This window comes from Pipistrellus kuhlii, unplaced genomic scaffold (assembly GCF_014108245.1).
Source record: "Pipistrellus kuhlii isolate mPipKuh1 unplaced genomic scaffold, mPipKuh1.p scaffold_m20_p_24, whole genome shotgun sequence".
NCBI lineage: Eukaryota > Metazoa > Chordata > Mammalia > Chiroptera > Vespertilionidae > Pipistrellus > Pipistrellus kuhlii.
The window spans coordinates 4,609,419-4,634,629 of NW_023425523.1; the positions used below are offsets into that span (position 1 = coordinate 4,609,419).

The window sequence follows — 25,211 nt, forward strand, 5'->3', positions numbered from 1 at the left end:
ACGCTTAGGGTAAGATGACCAGATTTTAACATTGGTAAAGCGGGACACCATTGAAAGGAGTGGGTGGGAGGGGTTTCTTGATTAAAAATTTAGTCTATATGGAGCAACAAAAATTTTCATAGAACGCAAAAATAGTATTGTAATATATATATTTAAATATATATTTTTTTATTGATTTTTTACAGAGAGGGAGGGAGCGAGCGAGCTAGAAACGTCTATGAGAGAGAAACATCGACCAGCTGCCTCCTGCACACCCCCTACTGGGGATGTGCCTGCAACCAATGCCCCTGACTGGAATCGAACCTGGGACCTTTCAGTCCGCAGACCGATGAGCCAAACCGGTTTTGGCTATTTTTTTAATTTCAAGTTAAGTACAATTTACAAATATAGTAAATTAAAAAATTTATATATAGTCATGTGACTTTCAAGGCCTGTGCTAGACTTTTTGCCGCCACTATAAAATATAAATAATGAGTACTGTCTGCTAAATTCAAGAAAATTTATGTATTTATGAAATAAATAACTTACCTAAATTATCTGAATAGCTGATTTGTAATGACATCACTTGTTTAACTAGCTTACTAGCAGGCAGTGCGATGTGTATCATCTGAGAGACAATTACAAAATGTTTTCGTTGTTGCCAATCCCAAAAAATGCCATTTTTCATTAAATCCAAACAATGGTGGTCGAATTCTAACAACTGATCAACAATGCGAACTTTGATAAGCAGTTCTCAATAATCAGTTCTCAACAATTATTTGTTATTATTAAAGTTTAACATAAAATTAACAAAAATAATATAAAACTCATTTCCTGGCTAAATAGCCTTGTGGCCGCCGAAAACCGTATATTCTCTTCTTGAGCTCCCGCCATTCCCTAGCTTGTCCTGCATTCTTTCCAAAAATGGGGACTTTTTTAAAATGCCGAAGGATGTGGGACACAGGTCAAATTGTTAAAAATCGGGACTGTCCCGCCAAAAGTGGGACGTCCGGTCACCTTAATCTAGTAGGGTAACTACATGGAACTGTGGGAAGAGTGGCACCCCCAGGAGGCATGGAAGCTCTGGGCCTTGCCCCAACGAATCTCACCCATCTGTCTGTTCATGAGTTATATTCTTTTTTTTATTGATTTCAGAGAGGGAGATGGAAACATCAATGATGAGAATCATGGACCCGGTGCCTCCTGCACACCCCCTACTGGCGATCAAGCTTGCAACCGGGGCACGTGCCCTTGACTGGAATCGAACCCAGGACCCTTCAGTCTTCAGGCCAACGCTCAATCCACTGAGCCAAACCAGCCAGGGCAGAGTTATTATAGATGCTTTTATAATAAAACAGTGACCTAGAAAGTAAAGTATTTCTTTGAGTTCTGTGAGCCTCTCTAGCAAATTAAATGAAACTGAGGATGGGGGTCATGGGAACCTCTTATCTATAGCAAAGGTGACAACTTGGACTTCCGATTGGTGTGTGTTGCAGGGGGGCAGGAGGTGGGGGGAATGGGGCCAGTCTAGTAGGGCTGGTTGACTTTCCTTCACTTGTGGGAACTGATGCTATCTCCCAGTAGATAGTGTCAGAACTGAGCTACTTGCTTGGTGGTATTGGAAAAAGCATGCTCTCATTAGACCAGGGGCTCGGAGAGAGAAATGAATAATGCAGCAGAGGGGATTTTCAGGCAATGAAGTTCTATATGATTCTGTAATGTTGGATATGTTATTGCATTTCTTCAAAACTGATAAAACTGTACTGCACAAAAGGTGGGACTTCATGTAGGCATATTTTCAAAAATCATTTAGGAGCCTGCCTAGCCACCGTGGCTCAATGGTTGGTCATTGACCAATGAAACAGGTCAGGTTTTGATTCCTGGTTGGCACACATGCCCAGGTTGAGGGCTCGATCCCAGTGTAGGGTGAGCAGGAGGCAGCCGATCCATGATTCACTCTCATCACCACTGATGTTTCTTTCTCCCTCTCCATTCCTCTCTGGAATTAATAATATATATATATATATATATATATATATATATATATATATATATATATATATATATATATATATAAAACTCATGAACAGACAGATGGGTGAGATGTGGGGCAACTTTTAGGACTGGCTCTTTTCAGCATACACTTTTACCATCAGGACAGGTGTTCAGTAAGTGTGCTCAATTAACAAATCCTGGGAAGGACAGTCACTTACAACTCAGCTTTTTGCCTGGAAGCACCCAGCTGTCAGACTGAGCCTTGTGTAGGGGTCAGGAAACCCCATCCCGAGAGAATAAAATTTCTGGCAGTGATCCAGAAATGGCCATGAACAGAGGGGCTGCTTGGATGCTGGGTATCAGAAACTCCCCCATGGACATGCTGACTGCTACCGCGAGACAGCCGAGTCACAGATGGCAGTCAGTGTTTGTACGCTGGCCTCGGGAGTGGACCAGAGATGCCTTTTGTGAGCCCTTCCCTTTCTGCACGTGGTATGTGTCCGCAGCCCCGCTCCTGGCCAGCCTTTCCTTCCTCTTCCGGGCAGCTGGGTCTTCATGAAGCTCCTCCTCACCATGCCAGCCCGTAACTCACGTCCTCCTCCTCCTCCAAGCTCATCTGTTCCAGACCTGCTTCTGAGCATCTTTCAAGGTGGACTCACACATTCGAGCTCTTGATCCATTTGTCTTCCCTGTTGGTCTAACTTAAGGTGTCGGGACTTTTTTAAAATGCCGCGGGACGTGGGACAAATAGTTAAAAATCGGGACTAATATATTGTATATTTGTATGTTTCCTAAAAGTCTGGAACACTCTCAATTTCAAAACACAGGGGTTCAGAAAAGGCGTTGTGGACTTACAATTTATCATCTTTTGTTGGCCAGAGACCGTGTGTGACAAACCAGACGTGAGAAAATCTGCCACCTGGTGGCTGAAGCAGAGAGCCCTGGTTAGAGCTCAGCAGGAGGAGGGGTAAGACAGATCAGAGGATGGCAAATCCAAGGCCCTCTGGCCCACCATCCAGAACAATTAGAGGACTGGTCCCGGTCTAGAAAACAGGTTCTAACGAAGCTGTGCTGTTCAACCAAGAATGACAGACTTCCAAGGTGGTCTTATCGTTTTAATTAACTTTAATGATTATTGCTCATCTGCAAGGATTAATATTGCATTCATTAAAAATCATTCAATACAAAATAAACTTGTTCCTCCCAAGTTGCTTTCCACATGCTGCCTCTGGGCCAGACGTTTGCCCACCGTGTCCTTGTTACATGGCTTGACAGAGACGGAGCCCTTACCTATTGTTCCTATGGACACAGTAATAGATGTGGGGGCAGGGGCTGGCCAGAGGGCAGCAGGACCTGGGCCCCTTCCCTCCAGCAGAGCTGGACACCCGTTGGCCAGGTTACTTCCCCTAAAGGATGTGGTGTTCTGATTGGCTGGTTACATGCCCTGGGGGAAAGGGCTGGAACCCTTAGCATCTACAGAGAAGCAAGCATGGTCACACGGGCAAGGAGTGGAAGGAACAGGAGAGGAAAAGGAAAAAGTTTGGCAAGACCATTGTCCCCTGGTATGATATTCCTGTTTTAATTAATGTCTGTCTCCCTGATCAGTGGCGCGGGAGACGGCAATTCCTAGCACCTCGCACTAATCCTGGCCCCGTTTTGAAGGGTCACAGGCTAGAGCGAGCTGAGAAGTCAGGGTCCTGGGGCGTATATACTTAAAGCGCGTGACCTAAAGCTCACGTGACCATGCAGAAACGCTGGAGCAGATGCATGGCACGGGGATGCAGCTCTGAGGCTGCGAGAGCCTCTCTGGGGAGTCCAGAGCGTGAGCCAGGCCGGCTGATCACTCTCTCCACACAAACTGCCCGTTACGACCTTAGTTCAGCAAGTTTGTGTGACACGTGTCCATCAAAAGTGGTACCACTGCTGCAGAACTAATGCTAGATGGGGCCTACAGTCCCAGGACGTTACCTGGGACTGGCCTTCCCTCCCCGTGGCCCAGTGTGGATGTATCCCGCCTCCTCCCACTCTAGCTCCTTTAGTTATGTTAGGTTGCATAAGCATAGCTGGCCAGAAATTTGCTCTTGAGGGATAAATCCTAAAGACAGAGCTCAGTGCTTTGTACTGAGTAACGGTTCAAGAAATTTGCCTTCAGCGCGAGCTGTAGGGCAGAGCTGGGAGAGTTGGCTGTTATGGCCCCAGATCGCTGAAGCTATAAGCTGTGGGCTAGAAACAGGGATTTATCAGAGTTGGAGACCCACATTGCTCTAGACTCAATTCTGCCCTCTTAGCGCCAAAGCTTTAAAAGAAACACTGATACCAACTAGCCACCCAAGCAGTTTCTCAGCGTTAACACTAAACATGTCTTACTTTTTTCTTTTTTTTCTTTTTTTTGGTACAACAGAAACAAATGCTAGGGAACAGAACTCAACTTAATAGAGTGCAGTCTGGTTAAAGATGTGAAAATGAGGACGTCTGGAGAAAGGGCTGTTCTAATCCACGTGGGCCTATTGGATCTTAACAAGCAACACTCACTGAGCATGTATCTGAACCGGACACACCACCTTCACGCAGGAGACAGGGCTGAACACCTGGGGGGGCTGACATGCACCACCTGCAACTGGCCTACCTGGCTGGTAGGTCCCATCCCTGCTCCTCGGAAGAAGACACAGAGCACTGATCTCAGCAGCTAAGAAGTGGGCTCTTTTAAGGCAAATTAGACATTGCAGATTGTTCCACCTAGAAGGTACCTTACATTTCCTGTGAATAAGGTACCCGATTAAGACTAAAGTCCCCAGAAATGGTAAAGAAAGACTCCCTTTCTGGGCTGGGAGGATAAAATCCTCCTTCACTGACTAGGGTGAGGACCCTGAACCTCAGTTTCACCTAAAGAGCCATGAAGCAAGTTCCTATGTAGTCTGCAGAACTTGGATGTTGAGATGAAAAAACAAGAATGAAATTATAGAAAAAACACACACACACACCAAGAGGAAAGGAATAAGAAGAAACTAAAAGATGTTTAAAAAAGATTTCTTGTAGAGTTGTATGGTTCACGTGGACTGGTCCTTGGTAACATGGTCCATTAGTATCTGCAAAGAGAGATGGATGACTCAGCACTGTGTCCTCCCCATGGGAGCCTGAAGAATCAGAGCCAAACACAATGCCCGGGTCCCTCCCCGGCCAGGCTGGGTCCCTCCCAGCCAGGATGGGTCCCTCCCCGGCCAGGATGGGGTCCCTGCAGTCGCTCCCCAGGGATCAAGCTTCCTGCGCTTCCACCAGTTGCTGACGATGCCCTCTCTGGTCTCATCTCCTGCTCCCTGGCACAGGAGTCAGTGTTTTCAACACTGACTACACCTTGGAATAATCTATGAGCTTTTACAAAACAAGTTGGCCCCATCCCAGAGCAACTGTATCAGAATCTTTAGGGGTGAGCCGAAACCGGTTTGGCTCAGTGGTAGAGCGTTGGTCTGCGGACTGAAAGGTCCCAGGTTCGATTCCGGTCAAGGGCATGTACATTGGTTGCGGGCACATCCCCGGTAGGGGGTGTGCAAGAGGCAACTGGTCGGTGTTTCTCTCATCGACGTTTCTAGCTCTCTCTCTCCCTTCCTCTCTGTAAAAATCAATAAAAATTTTTAAAAAAAGAATCTCTAGGGGTGAGACCCAAACTCCAAACTTTTAGGAAACCTTTGCTCTTTACATTTGCTAAGAGATATAGCATTTCTCTGCCTACCCTGTTAGTGCGGCAGACTTCCTGAACTCTTCCAAATCAGGTACGACATTAGCTTTAGTTAAGAAAGCTGGTGGTGGCTTGGTTTAATGTTGGAGAAAAGAGCCTTTTCACCTGCTTTCCCCCAAGGTACCTGTAATAATTGGGTTTGAATGGCCCATTTTTGTTGAGTCCCAGGTATTTTGCTTGGTCATCTGTCAGCTCTGTCAGGTGGGCATCAAATGATGGCAGGTGCAAGCTGGCAACGTACTCATCTAGGAAGAACAAGGTGGCGGAGCAGACTCCGTTTCAAACATGCCTCCTGGGTATGCTCTCCCTGTTTCCATCTGAAGTTTTTTTTGATTACGGACAAGGGATAGAATACTTTTGGGAGAATCTGTAACTTGAAAATGTGCTTACAACCTCGACCGCCTTTTTAAGCAGGGACCGTATCCCAGTCTAGCCAGAGTGCGTCTGGAGAGCCATCTGCCAGGATGACAGCATGGGGAGACCTGGACCGCCCCGTCCTTCTCTGGCAAAGCTCTGGCCTCACCTCAGCGGCATGAACCACTCTCCCCTTCCTGCAGCAGCTTCCCTAACCGCACTAGAGTCAATCCATGAATCACAATGGGCACCGGGACGCTCAAAGGGGTCTGTGTCAACAACGTTCACTTAGGGCCAGATCCACCAAGGCCTCTGATCTTAGGATCGAGTCTCTAAGACAGCTGGCACAAATGTTACTTTTCCATGATAAACTTCCTGGGCTTCATTTTTATGAATATGATTAGAAAACAACAACAAATGATCTCAGGTAAGCTATTGGAGGTGAGGAGGACTCGAAGTTTTTAGCTTTAAGAGGACTGATCATTTAGGCTGATCAGTTATAGGTGGGGAATGGGCACCACAATTCAGGGAGGTAAAGAACTAGAGAGATGTACTATGTCACATGAACACAGCACAGCTGTTTGCAATCTACACAGAGCATGATCCAGGCTGCTTTGTCCTCTGCTGCTCACTGTGGTCCCAGCTGCACTTGGCGGCAGAGTGCGAAGCTGACGGACCTCCTCGCTGCGCGCAGGAAGAGCACCTGCCCACACACTGAGTGCTAAGCACTCTCACTCAGTAGTGGGACTCTCACTACAGTTCTGCGATGTACGCAGTACCGCTCTCACTTTACTGATTAAAAACCAAACCGCAGCTCATGGAGCTTAGAACTTGTCCTGAGGCCCAAAGCCTCAGTGTCGTAACAGGGACTAGAACCGCCCTGACTCCCATGCCTTTAGGGTGCTCATCTGACCAAACCACGCAACTGGCCGGGACCACAGGGGTTTCTGCTGGTTTAACTCACCCATTTTCTTGGGCAGCAAGTACACGTCTTGCTTGTAGCGTCCCTCGGGGGCATTGTAGAGCTCTATCAGCGCCAAAGCCTACGTGGGAGGAGAGGCTCAGAAAACACACACTTCGCAGGCAGCGACACAGCAGGGCCCTCTCCCTGGACCACTACTGTGGGCCCGTCTGCTCATCTCAGTGCAGGACAAGGGGCATGATGTCACGTACCTGTGTGGTGGCCGTGATGGACAGGACAAAGGTGGGGACTGTGGAGCAGCTTAGGTTGAGCAGGCGGCCCTGGGGAGAGAAAAGGGAGTCCTGGGTGAGGGTGCTGTCCCATCTCACATGCCAAAGGCAGCAGGTCATGCAAATGCAGGGGGACCCTTTCTGCCCTGGGCTCAGCAGGTGGAGGAAGAGTCCCTTCCAGGCCACCTGTGTCTTGCTTTTTGCAAGTCCTGAGTCTGAGAAGCTGAAGCCTCAGTTGTAGTCAGGAAGCAGTAAGTTACTTAGTCAAAAGTAGATAGTTCTGGCCGAGACCGGTTTCGCTCAATGGATAGAGCGTCGGCTTGGGGACTGAAAGGTCCCGGGTTCGATTCTGGTCAAGGGCATGTACCTTGGTTGCGGGCATATCCCCAGTGGGGGGTGTGCAAGAGGCGGCTGATCGATGACTCTCTCTCATCGATGTTTCTAGCTCTCTATCTCTCTCCCTTCCTCTCTGTACAAAATCAATAAAATATATTAAAAAAAAAAAAAAAAAGTAGATAGTTCTGGGAGTGATTCTACTTTGGGAACCAGACCATTTGAGAAATACACTGAGTGGCCAGATTATTATGATCGCTAAATGAATAATATGGCCACTCAGTGTATATCCTATATAATAAAGGCTAATCTGCAAATTATCCCCTCAACCAGGAGTTGACCAGCAGGCAGGCTGGCAAACCGCCCATGTCCCCTCCCCATGACCAGGCTGGTTGGACCCCACCCATGCACGAATTCATACACCGGGCCCCTAATACACACACACACACACACACACACACACACACACTGAGTCCAGAGATCATCATAATCTGGCCACTCAGTGTATATTGCTATGCACTGAGGTCTGGGAAACAGACTCACTGTTTACCATCCACGCATGCTCGGCTCTGGCGCAGCCCTGCCTGCGTACCTCTGCCAGCAGGACGACACGCTTGCCGTCGGGCCAGATGACATGGTCCACCTGAGAACGGACCCGCTCCCACGTCAGCTCCGGGGTGCGCAGGCTGGTCTGAAAGGCAGACAGCACAGGTGACTGACTGGCTCGTGGGACAGGAAGAGGGCAAAGGCCTAGAGGGAAAGCGTGAGAAGCCTCACCACATCAATCTCCGTGTTGGAGTGGCCCATGTTGCACACGATACAGCTGTTTTTCATGCGGTCCAGATGCTCCCGCGTCACCACGTTCTTATTTCCTGAAAGAAAAGGAAGGACTGAAGGGACTGAAGAGGTGCTGAACAGAGGCGCCGGGCGCTGTCAGTGAGAACGTGGAGAGGAGGTTCCTGGCATTAAAGGGCACGGACATGAGGACAGACACGCATGTGGCATAACGAACAGCTCTTCAGGTGACGCTACTGGTGTAAGATGCACGGTGCATGAGCCGTGGGGACAGCTCTGTTCTGAGGACGTGCCCAGGCTGAGAGCCCCCTCCAGTTCAGAGTCACCAAGTGAGCGCGGGCCTCGGTAAGTGACGTCAGTCTGACCCCCTTGGGGACAGCCCGAGGGAGATTCCCCGCAGACAGCACGACGCTCACCTGTGCAGGTGATCACCACGTCCACTTGCCGGATGACTTCACTGAGCTTTACCACCCTGAACCCGTCCATGCTGGAAGAACAGGAAGGACACTCTGAGCAAAGCCAGGGGCGGGGGCCGGAAGCTGCCACTAAACGAGACTAGAAGTTCCTTTCCGGAGTCAGACTCAGGGCCACCCCTCAGGGACGGCGAGTGACAACTATGCTCAACAACCCACTGGCCTCCTCCGACTCCCCAAGATCGCACCCCGGAAGCGAAGAGGCCCTGGGATCACCCTGGAGGGACAGGGCGCCCCAGCCTCCTCCTCTGAGGGCTCTGCAATGGTCCGTGCGATCACTCACGGACTCTCAGAGACACAGTGCGTGGGGTGAACGAGCGCCGGGCTTACCAGGCCTGCAGAGCACAGATGGGGTCGATCTCCGTGATGTAGACGATGGCGCCGAGGGCCTTGAGAGCAGCACAGCAGCCCTTCCCCACCTACAGAGCACGGGAAAGAAGTCAGGCATCAGGGCTGCCAGGGCCTGGGCACCGGGCAGGGAGGCCCTGTGGGAGGCGGGCACTAACTCCCTGAAGCTGCCAATCACCTCACGAGCCCTGGCACGAAGGCTCCAGCCCAGGCAGAGCGGAGACAGGTCCAGACTACGCTGTGGCCTTAGTGAGACATTCCCCATTGCATACAGGGCGGGGCTTGGGACAGTAAATGAGATCAAGGGAACAAAAGTGCTGCCAGTAGGGAAACAAGGCCGAGAAGAGCAACTGTAACTCTAGTTTCTTAGTCCAGAAAGACCTGGGCACCCTCACTGAGATGCATTAAACTCAAGGACAGCCTAGCAGCACAGGAACTCGTGGGGCCATCGCTGCTGACAACGCAATCCCTTCACCACCCTCGCCTAGAGACAGGCAGCTGCGGGTTCAGGGTGGTAAAGCTCAGTGAAGCGTCTGGCAGAGACACTCCACTGCCAGACGCTTGTGGGGCTAAAATGCGACATAGTAACCTGAATTAAGTCTCAGAAAAAGCTTATAAAAGAGGGAAATGGTCCTAGCTGGTTTGTCTCAGTGGATAGAGCACCAGCCTGCAGACTGAAGGGTCCTGGGTTCAATTCTGATCAAGGGCACATGCCCGGATTGTGGGCTTGATCCCCAGTGGGAGTGTGCAGGAGGCAGCCGATCAATGGTTCTCTCTCATCATTGATGTTTCTGTCTCTCTCTCCCTCTCCCTTCCTCTCTGAAATCAAAGAATATATATATATATAAATAAAAGAGGGAAATGATGCCAACATCCCAACTCATAAGACAAAGTGGTAAAACCTGAACTTGATTCATTCCATGTCTTTATTCACATCTGAATAAAGGACCTTTGCTCTTGTCTTGAGATCCTTGATCTGAGAGCATTTTAAACCTGCGTCAGTGGGGCCTCCCTGGGGGCGCAGCCTCCAGTGACATTTCTGGGAAGTCCATGAAGAGACGGGCGCTGCTAGTTACCTCACCGTAGCCACACACCACCACCTGCTTCCCCCCAAACATCACGTCTGTGGTCCTCTTCAGGCTGTGGAGACAGACAGGGCTCAGTTCACACATTAGCTCCAACCCAGTCCCTCGCACAGAACTCGAAGTGGGGGCACGCCCGTGAGAACTGGGGCGGAGAGGCTGGGCTCCATAAGGAACGGACCCGGAGGAAGACTGACAGAGCACTGAGACCCGCCCACGTGCACGCCCGAAAGCCTGATACCCGTGCTCTTCAACCTACCCATCCAGAATGGACTCTCGGCAGCAGTACAAGTTATCAAACTTCTGTTTGGTAACAGAATCATTGACGTTCATGGCTGGAACACAGAGCTTCCCCGCTTTGGAGAGCTGATACAGCCTAAAGGGAGAAGCCACAAAAACAAAACCAGTTAACAGCTAACCAGGATGCGTGGCAGCATCTGCCTAACCCTCTCCAAGCTCCAGCTGCCCTCCCTCCCTGCCATGCCCAAGGATATTAGCAAACAAGATGATCTCCTTGTCATCTCTCCTCACTTTCCTTGTCACTCCCGCCCCCTCCCTTTTACTTGGAAGGAAAAAAATATCCTTTCAATTGAAGAAATTTACTTCCCTTCCATAAAAGGGGATGTGTGTCCTTAGGCCAGCATCGTCTCTCTTTACCATGCCTACTTCTCATAAACAAAGATGATCAAGGATTCTGATCCGTTTCCCTTGTGCTTGAGAGCAACGTGCCACGTGCCCCCAACTGAGAAACACTTTTGCAAGCATCATTTAGGTACTCTGACAAGCCGAGAATATTTTGCCCAGTTTTCTTTTTTGTAGCGTATCTGACATCAGTTTCACAATAGAATTTTTTCTATTTCAAGTATAAAATTATAATACAATATTGAATACAGTTTTTCAAGACATACTCCCTACCTCCCAACACTGGTTGAGAATCACAGTGGAGTAAGTGGGAGAGAAAAACGTGAGCTAGAACCTGGAATAACTTCCTTTTAGGGTCTCCTGGGTTTTTCAAAGTAACTACTCAACACCTACAGGTCTGAAACACGCCCTACAGCCTGAGAGAGCCCAGAGGAACTCTCTGAGCAAGGACACGGGGCGGCTACTCCAGCGTCTGTTACCTGTGCACACCAGTCACGCTCTCTTCCACAATGCCTCGGATCTTCTTAAACACGTTTGGATACTTCTTATAAACCCAGTGGGTTAAGTCTCCCCCATCATCCAGGATCTACAGAACAGCCAGAAGACTTCTATGGGCATTCAGGCTGCTAGAGCTGGGGGGAACTGCGAACCTCTTTCTGCGCTAGTGACAGAGCCCTGCTCCGAGCTCCGGAGCGGGCTGGGACAGTGAGCAGCACAGTCTGTTGGTGTCAAATGGGTAAAAGGATGCCTGACTTTGTTCTAGACTCTAGTGAAGAGTGTTAGGCTACTCACACACTCATTTTTAGCTGAGTCTTGAAATATACAGCCCCTTTCAGTGCCAAAGGAGTCGGGGCAGGAAGGAAGGAGCGAGACTCTACTCCGCAGAGGGACCACATCACTTCCTGCTGTCTCCTTCTGCCAGGCTGGCTTCCCCTGCCCCCACCTGCTCCGTCAGTCCTCAGAGCGGTGCTCAGACCCACTCTGAATAGGTAGCAGGCTAAACACTTTGGCAACGAAGCAAGTGTGTCAGACCAAATTTCCAAAACATAGTCAGGGAACCATGCTTCGAGGGAGGAAAGGAAACAACTGCCTTGTCGTGTGTAGCATGAATGCGCATGATTACCATGTTGGCTTGCCAGCCGTCCATGTTCACACAGCGGTCGATGCACCACCAGAAGTCGTCTTCCGACTCGCCCTTCCACGCGAACACGGCGACTCCTGCACAGACGGACATGGGTCAGCTGCTTCCTCCTCAGGGCGTGTCCTATACCAGCACCGCTCTCTGGAAGGGCTACAGAAACTGTGCTGGAGGCAACAGCTGAGGGAGGGCAGAAGCACAGCAGCGCCTCTGAGGTGAAAGCACTCGTCCACGCGGCTGAGCAGGACAAACAGCGCTGCCCAAGCTCGCAGGGCCGCGGAGAACCGCTTCTGATGATGCTAGCTGGGTTATAAAATCGCACACATATTGAGAGTTAGGTCACCTCTGTAAAGTGAATAGAAAATTTTTTAAATGGTCAAACTGTCTCTGGGTAGCAGGATTATGGTGTTTTGTTTTTTCTGGAACCTCCTCAATTTTTTGTGATAAACACCAGAGAAAAGTAAATAAGACAAACGGAAGTGTTATAAAGCTGCTTTCTGAGCATCCTAGGGAGAGGTAAGAGCCTTAAGGAAACTTTGCAGTGATTTTCTTTTGAACATGTGACAATGACCATGGTCTTATGTTAATTGAACTCCTGAGAGGTCACACAGTCCCATGGTAACAGTGAGACCAAAGCAGCTAACGTGCTATCAGTGCGGAAGGCACTGCTGGTGTTCTCCAAAAGGGGTGCACCCTGGGTGGAAGGAGACCTGCTGAGCTCGTACATGTTAACATTCTTCCTCATCCATTTAATATTAGAACGGGCACTTCCCCATGTATTAGTCTTTTCAAAGATCCCTGTCAACGCTATGTAATATTCCATCATGGACATGAACCTTAATTTTATTATACATTTTCTTCCTGTTGATAAATTTTTATTGTCCTCCAAATTTTACAGCCCTGAGACAGACATGGCACTGTAGAGACGATTGTGATACATAAAAGTTATGTTTGGAAAATTATCTTGAGGCAAAGCTGGTAAGAACAACAACAACAAAAGCTGAGACTTACCCGCCTCAGCCAGCGCTGCAGCCACTTCGTTCTGCGTGGAATAGATGTTGCAGGCAGACCAGCGGCACTGGGCTCCCAGTGCACACAGCGTCTCAATCAACACCTGCGAAGATGCACAGGAGAGGGTGAGGACGGGGCAGGCGGGGCGTGTCAGAGAACCTACCCAGCGACTCCGCAGCGACAGGGCCACGGGGTGTAATCCAGCGAGACAGCACACTGGTATCTACCACTGCCCAAAAGCTATGTTCCTAAAAGTCTTAGTGACACTTATATCAATCCTATTTTTGCAAAACTAGATCTCCCTAGCTCAAGGTTGTTACAAGTAGGCTGCACCCATACACAGTAGAAAGCCCCGTATTGAGTAACCATCTTAACAGTACAGCATTTGGAGGCTGGATAGATTGGGAAGGAAAAGTAAGTTTTTAAAAAAGTAGTTATTCCCCCCCTCATCAGAAGTCCCTCTGTTTTCTCCCAACCAACTCACCGCAGTCTGGGCTGTGATGTGTGTACAGCCCACTATTTTAGCACCAGCCAAGGGCTTCTCCCCCTGAGCGCGTTTCCTGAGTGAAATCAGAGCAGACATGTCTGTGAAAGAACAGAGGATTTGAGCTAGGTCTGCACTGGCAGGCTCACAACTCCTGCCCGGCGAGGGCGGGTCTGGATCTGCTGAGAGGCGGCGAGACGAGGTAGAAAAACTCAGCAGAGTTCTGATCTGATAACTGGCAGCTTCAAAACAGCAGTGGGGGGTTGTCATCCAATCACTTGGAATTTCTGCCTTCTGTGCAAAGGGCTGAGCAGAGAATGAAGTAAATCCTCAAAACTAACCAGAGGAAGGGTGAGTGTCACCATGCACTTGGGAGAGAGGGCAGCCGTCGTGGCAGTGGCCCTGGGCTCCTGCATATGCCCCTCGCACCAGGCAGAAGCCTGCCCCCCGCAGAGCCCCTGGCTCCTGTCGTGCCATGCTGTCTAACCCATCTCAGTCTCTCCAGGACAGTACAGCTCAGGGGAAAGCAACACGAGAGTGAGGAGGCCTCCCGGGGTCTGGGACGCAGCAACCACGATTTGACCGACTATTAGTCATTTCCACTCTTGCTCCAGCAGAGGGTGCTCAGGACCGAAGAGCAACTGAGGCCCTAGGTCCCCACATCCTGCCGAAAACACTCCCACGGTGCTGTTTCTGAGAAATCTGGGCCCAGAGCTCGAGGCTGGGCCAGATCCCGCAGAACCAACCACCTCTCAGCAGTGAGCCCAGACTTGCTGACGCTGCAGCCATATCTCTGGACTTGGTGCCACGGAGAGGGGGGCGGGGGGAACAGAAACATGACCACATGCTGAGAACAGGAAGCAGGAGGGCAAGGACAAGAGTCCTGAGGCTCAAGCCCCGCAAAGAGATGCCTCTGTACAGAAGTCCAGGATGCTGGGTATCCCCCGAGACTTTCAAGTTAGCTCTCAAGCCTCAAGCTGTGTGGTCCGATGACCAGAAGTGGCTGCTTCTGGTCCCTGCCCGCTCCCTTCCTTTACCTTGCTCTGCGATCTCAATCTCCCGGCGTCCAAATTCCGCCTGCTTGATGTTCTTCACGCAGAAATTGCTGCTGCCCTTGGAGTTGGTTTGCTGCTTATCCCGGGGGGAGACCTCATCATCAGAGCTGTCTGTGTAGGACGCCGCTAGAGCAGGAAGGAGAACAGAGAAACCTCAGTGGCCCCCACTCCACCGAGTGCGGCCCCAGGGACTCTCACTTCACTCAGGTCAACATCCTTCACTGCACCACGTGGTCCTCGCTCCCAGACCTGCTCCCTGGGCCTGGTAAATGGGGGAATCCACTAAGCTGTGACCTTTCAGGGCTGAGGCCCTGTCACCGCCCCAATGACACTCCGCCTTTAGTGCCTGCGATGAGGAGCCACGGGTCTAGTGAATCCCAGAGCATCGGCTCCCTGGCTCCCACCTGCATGGGACTAGCCATGGCAGAATGGGAGAGTAAGCTAGGGCACACAGGAATGCTACTTCCGTAGATATCCGTCTCAAACTTAAGCACCTAAAGCATCTGTCAGAATCTCGTGGAAGGTTTGTTAAAGCACAGCTCACCAGAAGCCCCTTCAGGTCTCAGGCGGAACCCAAAACTGACATTTCTAACAAGTGCTGCTGCTGCTGTTCGGAGGGCCACACTTTGAGAATCACAAATATGGAGGAAAGTGGAAAGACAATCTTACGAGGGCTTTTATACTAAGTTGTGCACAAAGGGGAGGGGGGGCCCTAAATGAGGAGCCCCTCACACCGTCCAGTGCTGTGTCTCTCAGGCACACAAACTCTCAGCTTCTATATCCTTTCCCAGTGAACCTTCTGGTACCTCTCTAAAGGTGAGAAGGGCACAGAAGACCACAGCCTGGCTGGTGTGGCTCAGTGGTTGAGAACTGATCCATGAACTAAGAAGTCACTGGTTCAGTTCCTGGTCAGGGCACATGCCTGGGTTTTGGGCTCAGTCTCCAGTAGTGCAGGAGGCAGCCGGCAGATGTTACTCACTCATCAATGTTTCTATTTGTCACTCTCCCTTCCTCATATTTTTTAAAAAAGGACCACCTCCATGGGGCTAAGTCAGGAGGGAAGAAGTAGGAAGAAACAGAGCTGGAGCCACAGTAGTCTTCCCCACTGCAGAGGTAAATGGGGAGGATACTTCAGCAGAGAGGATAACACAGGAAATGAAGGGCGCCGGAATAGACTAATCTTTACTGGTACAATTCAAGCAGTTCTTGGAGGCAGGGACTATTTTATATAAAGATCAGAAATTATGCTCAGAAATTACCAAAGTACACCTCTTTTCAAGGCCAGTTTTGTCAGCCAAAACACCATTGATTTTCTCCTTTGGTAATGTGGGCGGGTAAACAGACGAACGTGGGAGCGGGAACCCTCCCAGAACTACCAGCCAGGCACAGCCACAGACCACACACGGAGACAGGCTGGGAAGAAAGCCTCAAGATTACAAAAGCGTCCCCAGCGACAAGGCTGGCTGGGAACAGTCCCATTGCCCAACCACTAATGACCGGCTTCCAGCAGAGATGGCAGCCCTGACAGAGGTGTGTGCAGATCCTGGATAAGCGCCCTGGGAGAGAACTGCTTCCGGCTCCGGCTCCGGAACAGGAGATAGCAGTGCCCGAGGCCTCACCTACCTGAGCTGTAGCTGTCGGTGGAGGACTGAGAGATGGACCTCGACAGAGAGCGGCGGCCTGTCTTGGTGGGGAACTTGGTGAACTCCTGCATGTCATCGGCAAACTGGATTTGCTGTAAGAGGAAGACAAAGGATTCTGTGAGAGGTCCCATTTTAAGGCCACACACTGTCCTCCCTAAAAGCTATTACCAGGTGGCCCCCACCACCAAGCCAGCAGCTCCCCTCATCCCGCCAGGCTGCCTTCTGACACTTCCCGACGGCCCATTACTGTCTCCGCCCCATTGCTTCAGCAGAAATTGTTTTTTGGGGTAGGGGTGGCTAAAGACCCAACTTTTTTTGGTTTCTGTCCAATTTCACAAATTTTCCTTCCCGTATTCCATGAAGTTTTCTTTCCTCTTATAACCCTTTACCCTGCCCTCCTAACTCAATTAAAACAAACAAACAAAAAAACACAGGCATAATCTCATATTGCTTCTGCTTTTTTTTCTTTCTTGTTCTCAGAATATTCTCTTGTAACACATTCTTATCCTGAAGTTAGCCATGGTCTTCTCTTTGGAGAGAACCACGAAGATGCTTGATGGCAATGAGCACTGGGGTCAGAGGCCAACCATGCACCTACCCTCCACAAAGCCAAGGTCACACCCCAGACCTCCATATCTGGTAAAATACCAGACTATTCTAAAGAGAGAGAAATTAAAACACTCATACACACCATAGTCAATTCCAGCCAATTAGGACTAATTTGAAGGTAGGAGACAATAATGACTTGGTAAATGCTGCATTAAAAACTTCCTTAAGTGAAATAAACCAGAACTTGGTCATTGTTTAAAGATACTTAAAAAACAGCTTTAATAAACTGCAAATAGCTTACAATTAACATTATTTATAGGCAAATTAATGGGTGTTTCTCAAGTGAATGAATTTATTCTATAAATGATTTACACCTTCCTCCTGAAGTCCTATTCATACCCTGAAAAACACTTTCTTTTAAACTTCAGCTCCTAGAAAGGAGAAGGGGTCGGATTTCCCTCCCAGTCTGACTAAACCATGGAGAATCCACTAAGCAACGTCTCCAGCAAACATCTCTGGAAATGGAAGCTCTCCCAGGGTAAGCTCTCCTCTCCTGGTTAAAATTAAATGGACTTTAACTAGTTTAAGTGCCAAAAGCACAACTGACTTTCTTAAAACAAAAACACATACAAAACCTCCCCTCACTGAGTGGCCACAGCTCAGCGAGTGCCTTCTTTCTGCACAGGATTTCCCACTGCATGGTCACTTGACTGCAGTCAGCAGAGCTAGTTCTACTGAAGAGACTAATCCAGGACCAAGGTAATGACTTTCACCCTTGATTCTGGTGGCAGGAAAAAACAGTCAGGAGACCATCATAGGATGCTGAACACTCCAGAAGGCAGCCCGTCCTCCCTCAGCCTCGTTGCTCCTCCCTCACAGCCTATCTGGGAAGCTGCTGGCGGCCAGGCTGTTACGTAAGGCTTCCTCCCCTGTGGGTATTTTTTCAAAAGGTTCCGGGTATGTTCCCAGACAGGGGCCAGGGAGGGAACTGCAGGAACATTTGCAATTTTTTTTTTTTAATAAAAAGGAGGGGCAACTGTGGCAAGACAGACATGTTTCTTCAGCACCCTAAGACCCGAGCAGTCAGTCCACCTTGCATTACTAGAGTTCATCAGTCGCCTAAAGCTGAGCGAATCTTCCCGCTAAAAAGATCAGACTGTGCGGCCAGCAGCTTGCGAAGCAGGGCAAGCCCCAGCCCTTAGATGATAAACGCGGCCCATCCTTAAAGTGCAGAGAATGCTAACTCAAGTCACGACACGGCCTGGGTGGCTGTCCCGTCTTGTAGCTTTTTCATCTGTTCATGGCTTATAAAGACGCATGAGGACCCGGCTCCTCTCCCACCCCAAACCTCCAGGCTGCAGAGAACTGGGTCCCAACTGTGGCTGCACGGCCAGGAGCCCGGTCTTTCTCTTGGCGCAGTGCCTCTGGAGTGTTGTTCCTCTTCACAGTGTAAATAAAAACACTGTTGTCAAAAGCAGCTTTGGGACCAGATCTCTAACAGCTCCTAACTGGGTTGGCCTCCCTGCATCGAAGCCAAAGATGATTGCAACGTTGTTCTGTTCACATTACTTCTCACTATCACGATTTCTTCTGATCATGAAGTCTTCACTGGTGTCCTGCAGTTTCTTCAACCCAGACGTGAGGGCAATGCCAGGACGAAAGATTATTGGGGGGAGGGGGGGGAGACAGGAAAAGGAGCTAGGTAGCTGAAAATCAGAAAGGCCTGCTACAGAACTATTTTGTGTCTGGTTTCTATCCAGTTTCACCACCCTATAAAACAGCCTTACCACACCTCGCACACCAGCATTCATTCTTGAACTACTAGTACTTCACATCTGAGGCAGGCCAGACAGAAGATCCGATTGACCCATTCTCCAACTACAGCCGTCACTGGCTGTGCCTTCAGAACTAATCACATGCAGGCCGTGTAGCGTGCTATACCCAGGGAGCAGGAAGAACTGCTGTGCAGAACTCACCCAGAAAAAGGAATCGCAGGCACCCCAGGAGCTGTAGGCCTCCAGAGAAGACGGATGTGTTACCACTCGTGCAGTTGATGCCAATAAGGAACTGAGAAGTTTACTTCCACAACCACCGGATGGAGCTACTCAGATGTTCAATAGCTTAGTTATACTCACTTCCCAGGCCCCACCCAATTTTGCCTTTTAGCTCTTGATTTACCAAAATCCCACTGTGACTCACTGGCCACGGGATGGTGAGCAGCACGGTGCTCACCGAGTATGTTCTTTGTCAGCACGTTTGGTAGGCGCCCGCTAAGTACCCACTGCCACTCCAGGAAGATTGATGAAAGGAAAGATGGTCCCTTCCAATCTGTAGATGTGCTCTGACCCACAGTGAGATTAATGACAACACAAATGGGTTGGTCACAGCATTTTACTGCTTCTTTGGGAACATGCACATTTTTACGTTTAAAAATTATAGTCAGTATATTTCTTAGCTAACCCTTAGCAACTGAACAAAAAGGTGACTGCCAGAAGCTATTATAGAAAGCTGGAAAGGCCAATTACTGAGCAGTGTGCTATGGCTCCTCCCGATTCCCAGCGCATCCTCGGTAAGCCCTCTCTCTCACATCCTCTGGCCCACTTACCCGTTCTCCAGAGTCTACAGGTTCTCTCCTCACAGGGAAGGCAGAGCGTATGGCTGCCAGCCTATACCGGTGGAAGCATTACCAGTGATCGGTCTGATTCCCAGTTCAAGTGGATCCAAAGGAACAGTAATCAACGAACACCCACTCTGGGTACAAGAACTACAGAAGTCCAAACATCTTTCAGACTTCCAATTGGATAAAAGAAATGTCCCCCAAAAAAGGGCACCCCCTTCCTGACAAGGTTCAGGTACATCCCTAGAAAACACTTCATATCACGGGAATCACGCTCAGGCCATGGAGTGATCTGCAGCCGCGACAGTCACTTCTATTCCCAGAGCAGAAACCAGTCTCCGAGCGGCCAGGTCCTCAGTCCCGTCTCAAGTTTTCTAAGTTCCCAGTCACCCCAGATGGGGCCTGAGTTTCTGGGGAGCAAGGAATGGGCAAGCGAATCACAGCACACGTCTCTCCCCCACTCCACCCGCCTCCGTGTCTCAATAGGAACAGGACATAACACACACCGCTAGAATCCAGTTCCAGTAAGAACACTCCTTCCAAATGGGGTTCAACTTGATGCTTCATCGGCATCGGGGGAGGAAAGGGAGAGGCAGCACCGGGCCCTCTCTGCTGAGTCACTCAGCGGTGAGGAAAGAACATAAAGCTTGAAAACCTGTGCCAAAGAGCAGCTTTACCCCCACAGCCACTCCATCTCCTCACACGAGACAGCACAGTTCCCTGCTCCTTTCTCTCCTGACGTGATCTGGTGAAACGAGTGATCTGCGCTGCCAGCTGCCAGCAGGCAGAGAAAGAGGCTGCTGGCTACGGCGGGGCAGGGGAGGGCTTCCCAATCTTTTGAAAACCACAACCTACAACACAGCATCACACACATCCGGACCAGGTTTCCATGTCAATTCAGCTAGCGACCTGTCCGTATTGTCCTCATCCTCAACCCACCATCGATATTATTGTATATGAAAACATGTCAGCCATTCTTCTCTGTGCCCGACATTGAATTGTCAAAAATTAAAAACATTTTTTGTGCAGGTGACTGAAGAAATCTAGGTTCCTGGAACATACCTATAACTTTAACAATAAACCCCTGCCTCCCCCCAGCTCACCACCACCACTGTTGTTCTACTTATTTCTCTGAATTTATTATGATAACTTTCAATACACAGATTTTTTTTTTTGAAAAGTAGTATAATGAAACCTTATATGCCCTCCACCTCAATTGAATCTTTCCATTTTCCACATTAGGTTTCTTTCTCTGAACTGTTTCCTTCCTGTAATCGGGCAGTTCAGTTTTGAGGTGTGGCTAGAAAGGTTAAAATGTTGGCAGGGGCATTTCACAGACGATGTTGTATAACTCACTTTGCATCATCTCGGGCACACAGAATTGGGTTGTTCCACTGAATGCAACACTCGGCTGAAGCCTTGGTTACAGTGAGGCCGTCGTGTTTGAAAGGCGCATCTATCATATCTTCTCCTTTGCAAGTCAAGGACCATGTGTGGATGAGACTTGTCAGCCTGCGAATATCCTGCTCCCTCGTGACTTTACCATCTGTTCATAATCCCTGCCTGAACGGGTTATATTGGGGGAGGCGGGTGGCTTACAGAATCATGATATTTTTTTCTATTCTTCCTTCTAAATATATTACCACCAGGCATTCTTTGGTAAAGAAAAGCTTCTCTTCTCCCCCACGTTTTCTTTTTAACTCATCATTCATACAATATTTATTCAAGGTTACACTCAATTACACAAGCAGGGTAACTGTCCCAAATTGGGCCGGTGGGGGGCTCCTTCCAGCTGATCCTGCAGACCTCTTGACATGACCCCATTTGAGCACCTCCTTCCTTTTGGACATAAGACCTCCAGGCTCACCTTGTCCTTCTTCTGCTTCAGATGTGGATCAGACACTTCTCACGGAGCCTGACCTCCTCCAGTGGGGAATGGCATTTTGAGGCTGGCACCTGGAGGAAGTTGCTCATTGCCATCAGAAGTGTCAGAGCTTCCAGTTCTTTCCACGGAGAGAGAAATCCACCTCGTTTTACTCCTGAGTTCGTATGGATATTTCCATTTCAAATTTCACATGACCATATTTTCCTTAACTTTAACTTTTCCTATTTGTATCTCTTTTCTCATGTTGACAATCTTGGTCTCTCACAGAGAAGTTCAACTAGCAAGATATGCTGGCATATTCTTTAAGATGACTTGTCAACTGCTTACGAATGGGTCAGTCTGTACTCTTCAAATACATTTTTCTGAGGAAAGATGTATTTGCTTTTCCGAAAGCAAGCGACAGTGGACAGCTCCAGAAGGCAGGCAGAGTTTCCCTGGCATCTGGGAAGGTGGCCACAGACTGAGTACATGCCATGTGTGCGATGCCTTAGTCCCCGCAGGAGAAACAAGAGTAGAGGCGAGCAAGAGTAATTCTTCTTTCCTGACCTGGAGGTCTACCTTAAGTGAAACTGAAAGCCAGCTAGTCTTACAGATTCAAAACCTCATCACGTCTGCCTGAGGGAGGGCATCCCCCCTGCAAGTCAGCGCAGCACCTGGCCAGCATATATGCCTAACTCGAGGGGAACATGCAAGTTTGTGCAAACAGCCTAAGGCAGAGCCACAGCCGCTCCCAGCGAGCAGCCGAGTCCGTGCAGGTCAGCTTCCTGAGCCCTAGACTAACACCAGTAAAGTTAACGAGATGGAAAGCTTACGGCTGTTCGGTCAGCATCCACCGAGTCCCATAAAGTAGAGGCTCCAGGGAGGAAGAAGCCATCAAAACCCAACACTAAGTAGAATAATCGGACTTTAAAGACTTAATGTGAAATAGGAACTCCGCAGTAACAGGCCCTGAGAGTGGAACGGAGCTTTCAGAATCTGTTCTGTAGTGACTCTGGATGTTTTCAAGTCCAAGAAGCAAGATGAAACAAAACTCAAAAAAGCCCCAAAGGAGAGACTACAGACACCGTCATGAACAGGAAGCTGTCAGAGAACGAGTCACGTCAAACACTAACCGTGTTTTTCATTCCAGAGAGGCAGTCTTTGCCATCCTTCCTGACTTTCTCAATTGAGATGTACGTGCTCAGTTTTAGGAAAAAGTCTCAGGAGTAAACCATGATCTTAGATAGCCTGGAAGCAAGCTGGCTGAGAGGAGCTGCTGATGCCACTCTGAGGCTATTTAAAAAGAAGAGCTACCTTTTGCTCCGGAATGAATTTCTTCATCTAGAGTAGGGGTGTCGAACTCAATCAGAGAAGGGGCCAAAATCTAAAATCCAGCCTAAATCACGGGCCGAATGGTTTACTGAACAGTCATAAACTGTCATTGTGATGGAAACGCAGCGGAGTGCAGTGATGACAGCGCGGTGCGGGCGGGCCACATTGCAAGGCCTGGCGGGACGGATTTGGCCCGCGGGCCTTGTGTTTGACACATGTGATCTAGAGCTTTCCGAACAGCCATTTTTCTAATGAGTAAAGTAGGTACACACCCAAGGACAAGTATCTCTTGCTTTAGGCTGTATGGCAAACCAAAAGTCAAAATCAAAATTTGTACTGGCACATTTTTACCAATAAAGAACACTGCTGGAACAGCACCAATTTATATATCTTCAAACCATTTTTGCTTAAATCTTGACATAAAAATAACAAGTAAAAACGACCAGTAAATTAGGATTTTTACTTAAAGCTGATCAGAAGTTTGATCAAGTTAAAGGGCTTCTTTCTTTAAAAACAAACGAGAAAAGATAGCGGGCTGCGATTACTTCCCCGTGGATTAGGTGGCCTTGGCTTTAACGCACCATTGAGCAAAGGACGCCCTTACAAAGCAGCAGCTTGGGAGTTTGCTGGCGGAACAGTCTTTCCGTATGTTGATGCTGGAGAGCAGCTCCTGGAGACCCTGGGCTGGTCCTCCGGGAAAGACCGTGAATACTGCGCTGACTCCCTCGGGTGGGGAAAGCTCACCTTAGACCTGCGGCAGAGAAACAGGAAGAGCCCTGCCAAGACCAATCACCTCCTTATACGGAAGGTCCGATTCCTGGGAGGTGAGGAAGAACTAACACAGGACCCGGCATGCCTGCTGTGCTCCAACCTCTGACCCTGGCCGGGTCTGCCCCACAGAACTCCCTCACAGTGCCCAAACCGAATTTCATTCCTGCCTCTGTAGCACACGTCACACTGTCTGAGCCTGCGGCGGGGTTTGGGCATTCGTTCAGGTCAAACACCAATCTTTTCTCGAATGTAGACATTAAAATTGGTATCTAGAAAGCCCTCCCCTTTTTATCCTTATTTGATAAAAAAGCAACAGTGACAGGACTAAAAAGAAAATTTTGGGGGGGCCTGGGTCTCAAATCCACTCACTTTGGTTTCAGAAGGAACCTGTTTCCTGGCTACCAGTCTCACCTGCTCAGTCAGCTGGCTTTCTGAGCCCTGCCCTCCGTTTTTCCAGATCCTTCTCTAATCTTTACTCTTTGACTGTTTCTTCAGCACCTCCGTCAATTCCTTCTGTGACTTTCTGTTTTGAAGCCAAAATTTCATTAAAATGCCCTCTGCTGAGCTTTATAGTTTTACTATCCTTATTAGTCTAAGAATTCATAATATAAATCATCATGTTAAGGAGAGCCTCATATTCTGACCTGATTTTTAATCCGCTGAGTCCAAAAAGCTCAGCCAACCAGAAACTAGAAGTAGGGAATGGGGACAGAGAGTCAGATCATTCTTAGGATTTCAGAGAGGACACAGACTCAAGGAATGCCACTGGTTATGTGGAGGTCTAGCCATTTTCCTACTTACTTCTTCCAGACACCACCAGGATCTTTGCAGATGCCTGGGCTGGCTAGGCGCTAACAGTCCTAAGCACCTCAATCCCAGGCAAGCATTCTAGTGTCATATACAATAGATGTCCGCATTTCTGGAAGGCAAACAGCTCTGATAGAGCTCCAAGCCCCAAATGATGAATAACCGCTACACTGACTTACGGAGCCAAACAACCACCTCAGAGGAAGGTGAGCCGCACAGGATATGAATCAGTGTCCTGCTCACTGATGTACTCTAAGTGCCCGTCACAGGCCGGGACCCGGGCAGCGTGACTTCTGGTCAGAGCTCACTCTGAACACCTTGGAAAGAACAACAATTAAATATAGGTTATTTCCAGGACCTCACACATGGGACAAGGCTTTTCCTCAAGGCCAAAGTCATCCAAGATAGGTGGTGGCTAGACCGCCTTGCCAATGTCAGATCATCTAAAAGAGGGGTTCCTTTTTTAATCTAAATCTGGGCTCCTCAAGTTTGAGTTGTTTAAAATGCACGTGCCTCACACATCCTCTGCCTGCCCCTCACCCTCCACCCCTCCCGATCCTGAGAAGTCTGGGTGAGGGCCCTGGTCACACATATTTTGGAAAAGTTCCCTAGATGACTGACAGCTTCCACTCCTTCCCACTCCTCAAGAAGCGCTGATCTGGGCCCATCCCGGCAGGACCTGAAAAGCAAACTCCGGCACCCGTTTACCAGGCTCTTGAGAGAGCGACTAAGGGATGCCGGGAACAAAGGGGGAGCTACGTGTCGCTCAGAGATAAAATAAGCCGAAGGAAGGAGAGAATCTGCCGTGAGCAACACCTCCGAATGTCAGGTACGAACCATCTACCGGAGGGACCGCAGGCTCAGGGGCAGGACAGAGCTGGTGTGAGGGAGCACTGTTTTCACAATGGCCTCGTCCAAACTCAGTAACAATTGGCAAGGTGCTCTCATTCCACGCATGCCCACACGCAGCTAACCCCCTCCCTGTGGAGCCAGAAAGGAATGTGCAGAATCTGAA

At 49.2% G+C, this 25,211-nt stretch overlaps 1 protein-coding gene across 1 annotated transcript in view; it reads right to left on the bottom strand.

Annotated features, from left to right (window-relative positions):
* Positions 1-3,081: 3,081 nt before the first annotated feature.
* Positions 3,082-25,211, bottom strand: part of AHCYL1 (adenosylhomocysteinase like 1) — a 30,552-nt gene continuing 8,422 nt past the window's right edge. The window contains exons 2-17 of the mRNA XM_036453362.2: positions 16,237-16,348; positions 14,596-14,739; positions 13,559-13,659; positions 13,075-13,177; positions 12,049-12,143; positions 11,405-11,511; positions 10,543-10,659; positions 10,278-10,341; positions 9,184-9,272; positions 8,797-8,867; positions 8,363-8,457; positions 8,178-8,276; positions 7,235-7,303; positions 7,026-7,104; positions 5,832-5,952; positions 3,082-5,060 (exon numbers count right to left, since the gene is read on the bottom strand). Coding sequence (XP_036309255.1) covers positions 5,054-5,060; positions 5,832-5,952; positions 7,026-7,104; positions 7,235-7,303; positions 8,178-8,276; positions 8,363-8,457; positions 8,797-8,867; positions 9,184-9,272; positions 10,278-10,341; positions 10,543-10,659; positions 11,405-11,511; positions 12,049-12,143; positions 13,075-13,177; positions 13,559-13,659; positions 14,596-14,739; positions 16,237-16,348 — 1,473 coding nt within the window. The 3' untranslated portion in view covers positions 3,082-5,053. The remainder of the gene's footprint in view (positions 5,061-5,831; positions 5,953-7,025; positions 7,105-7,234; positions 7,304-8,177; positions 8,277-8,362; positions 8,458-8,796; positions 8,868-9,183; positions 9,273-10,277; positions 10,342-10,542; positions 10,660-11,404; positions 11,512-12,048; positions 12,144-13,074; positions 13,178-13,558; positions 13,660-14,595; positions 14,740-16,236; positions 16,349-25,211) is intronic.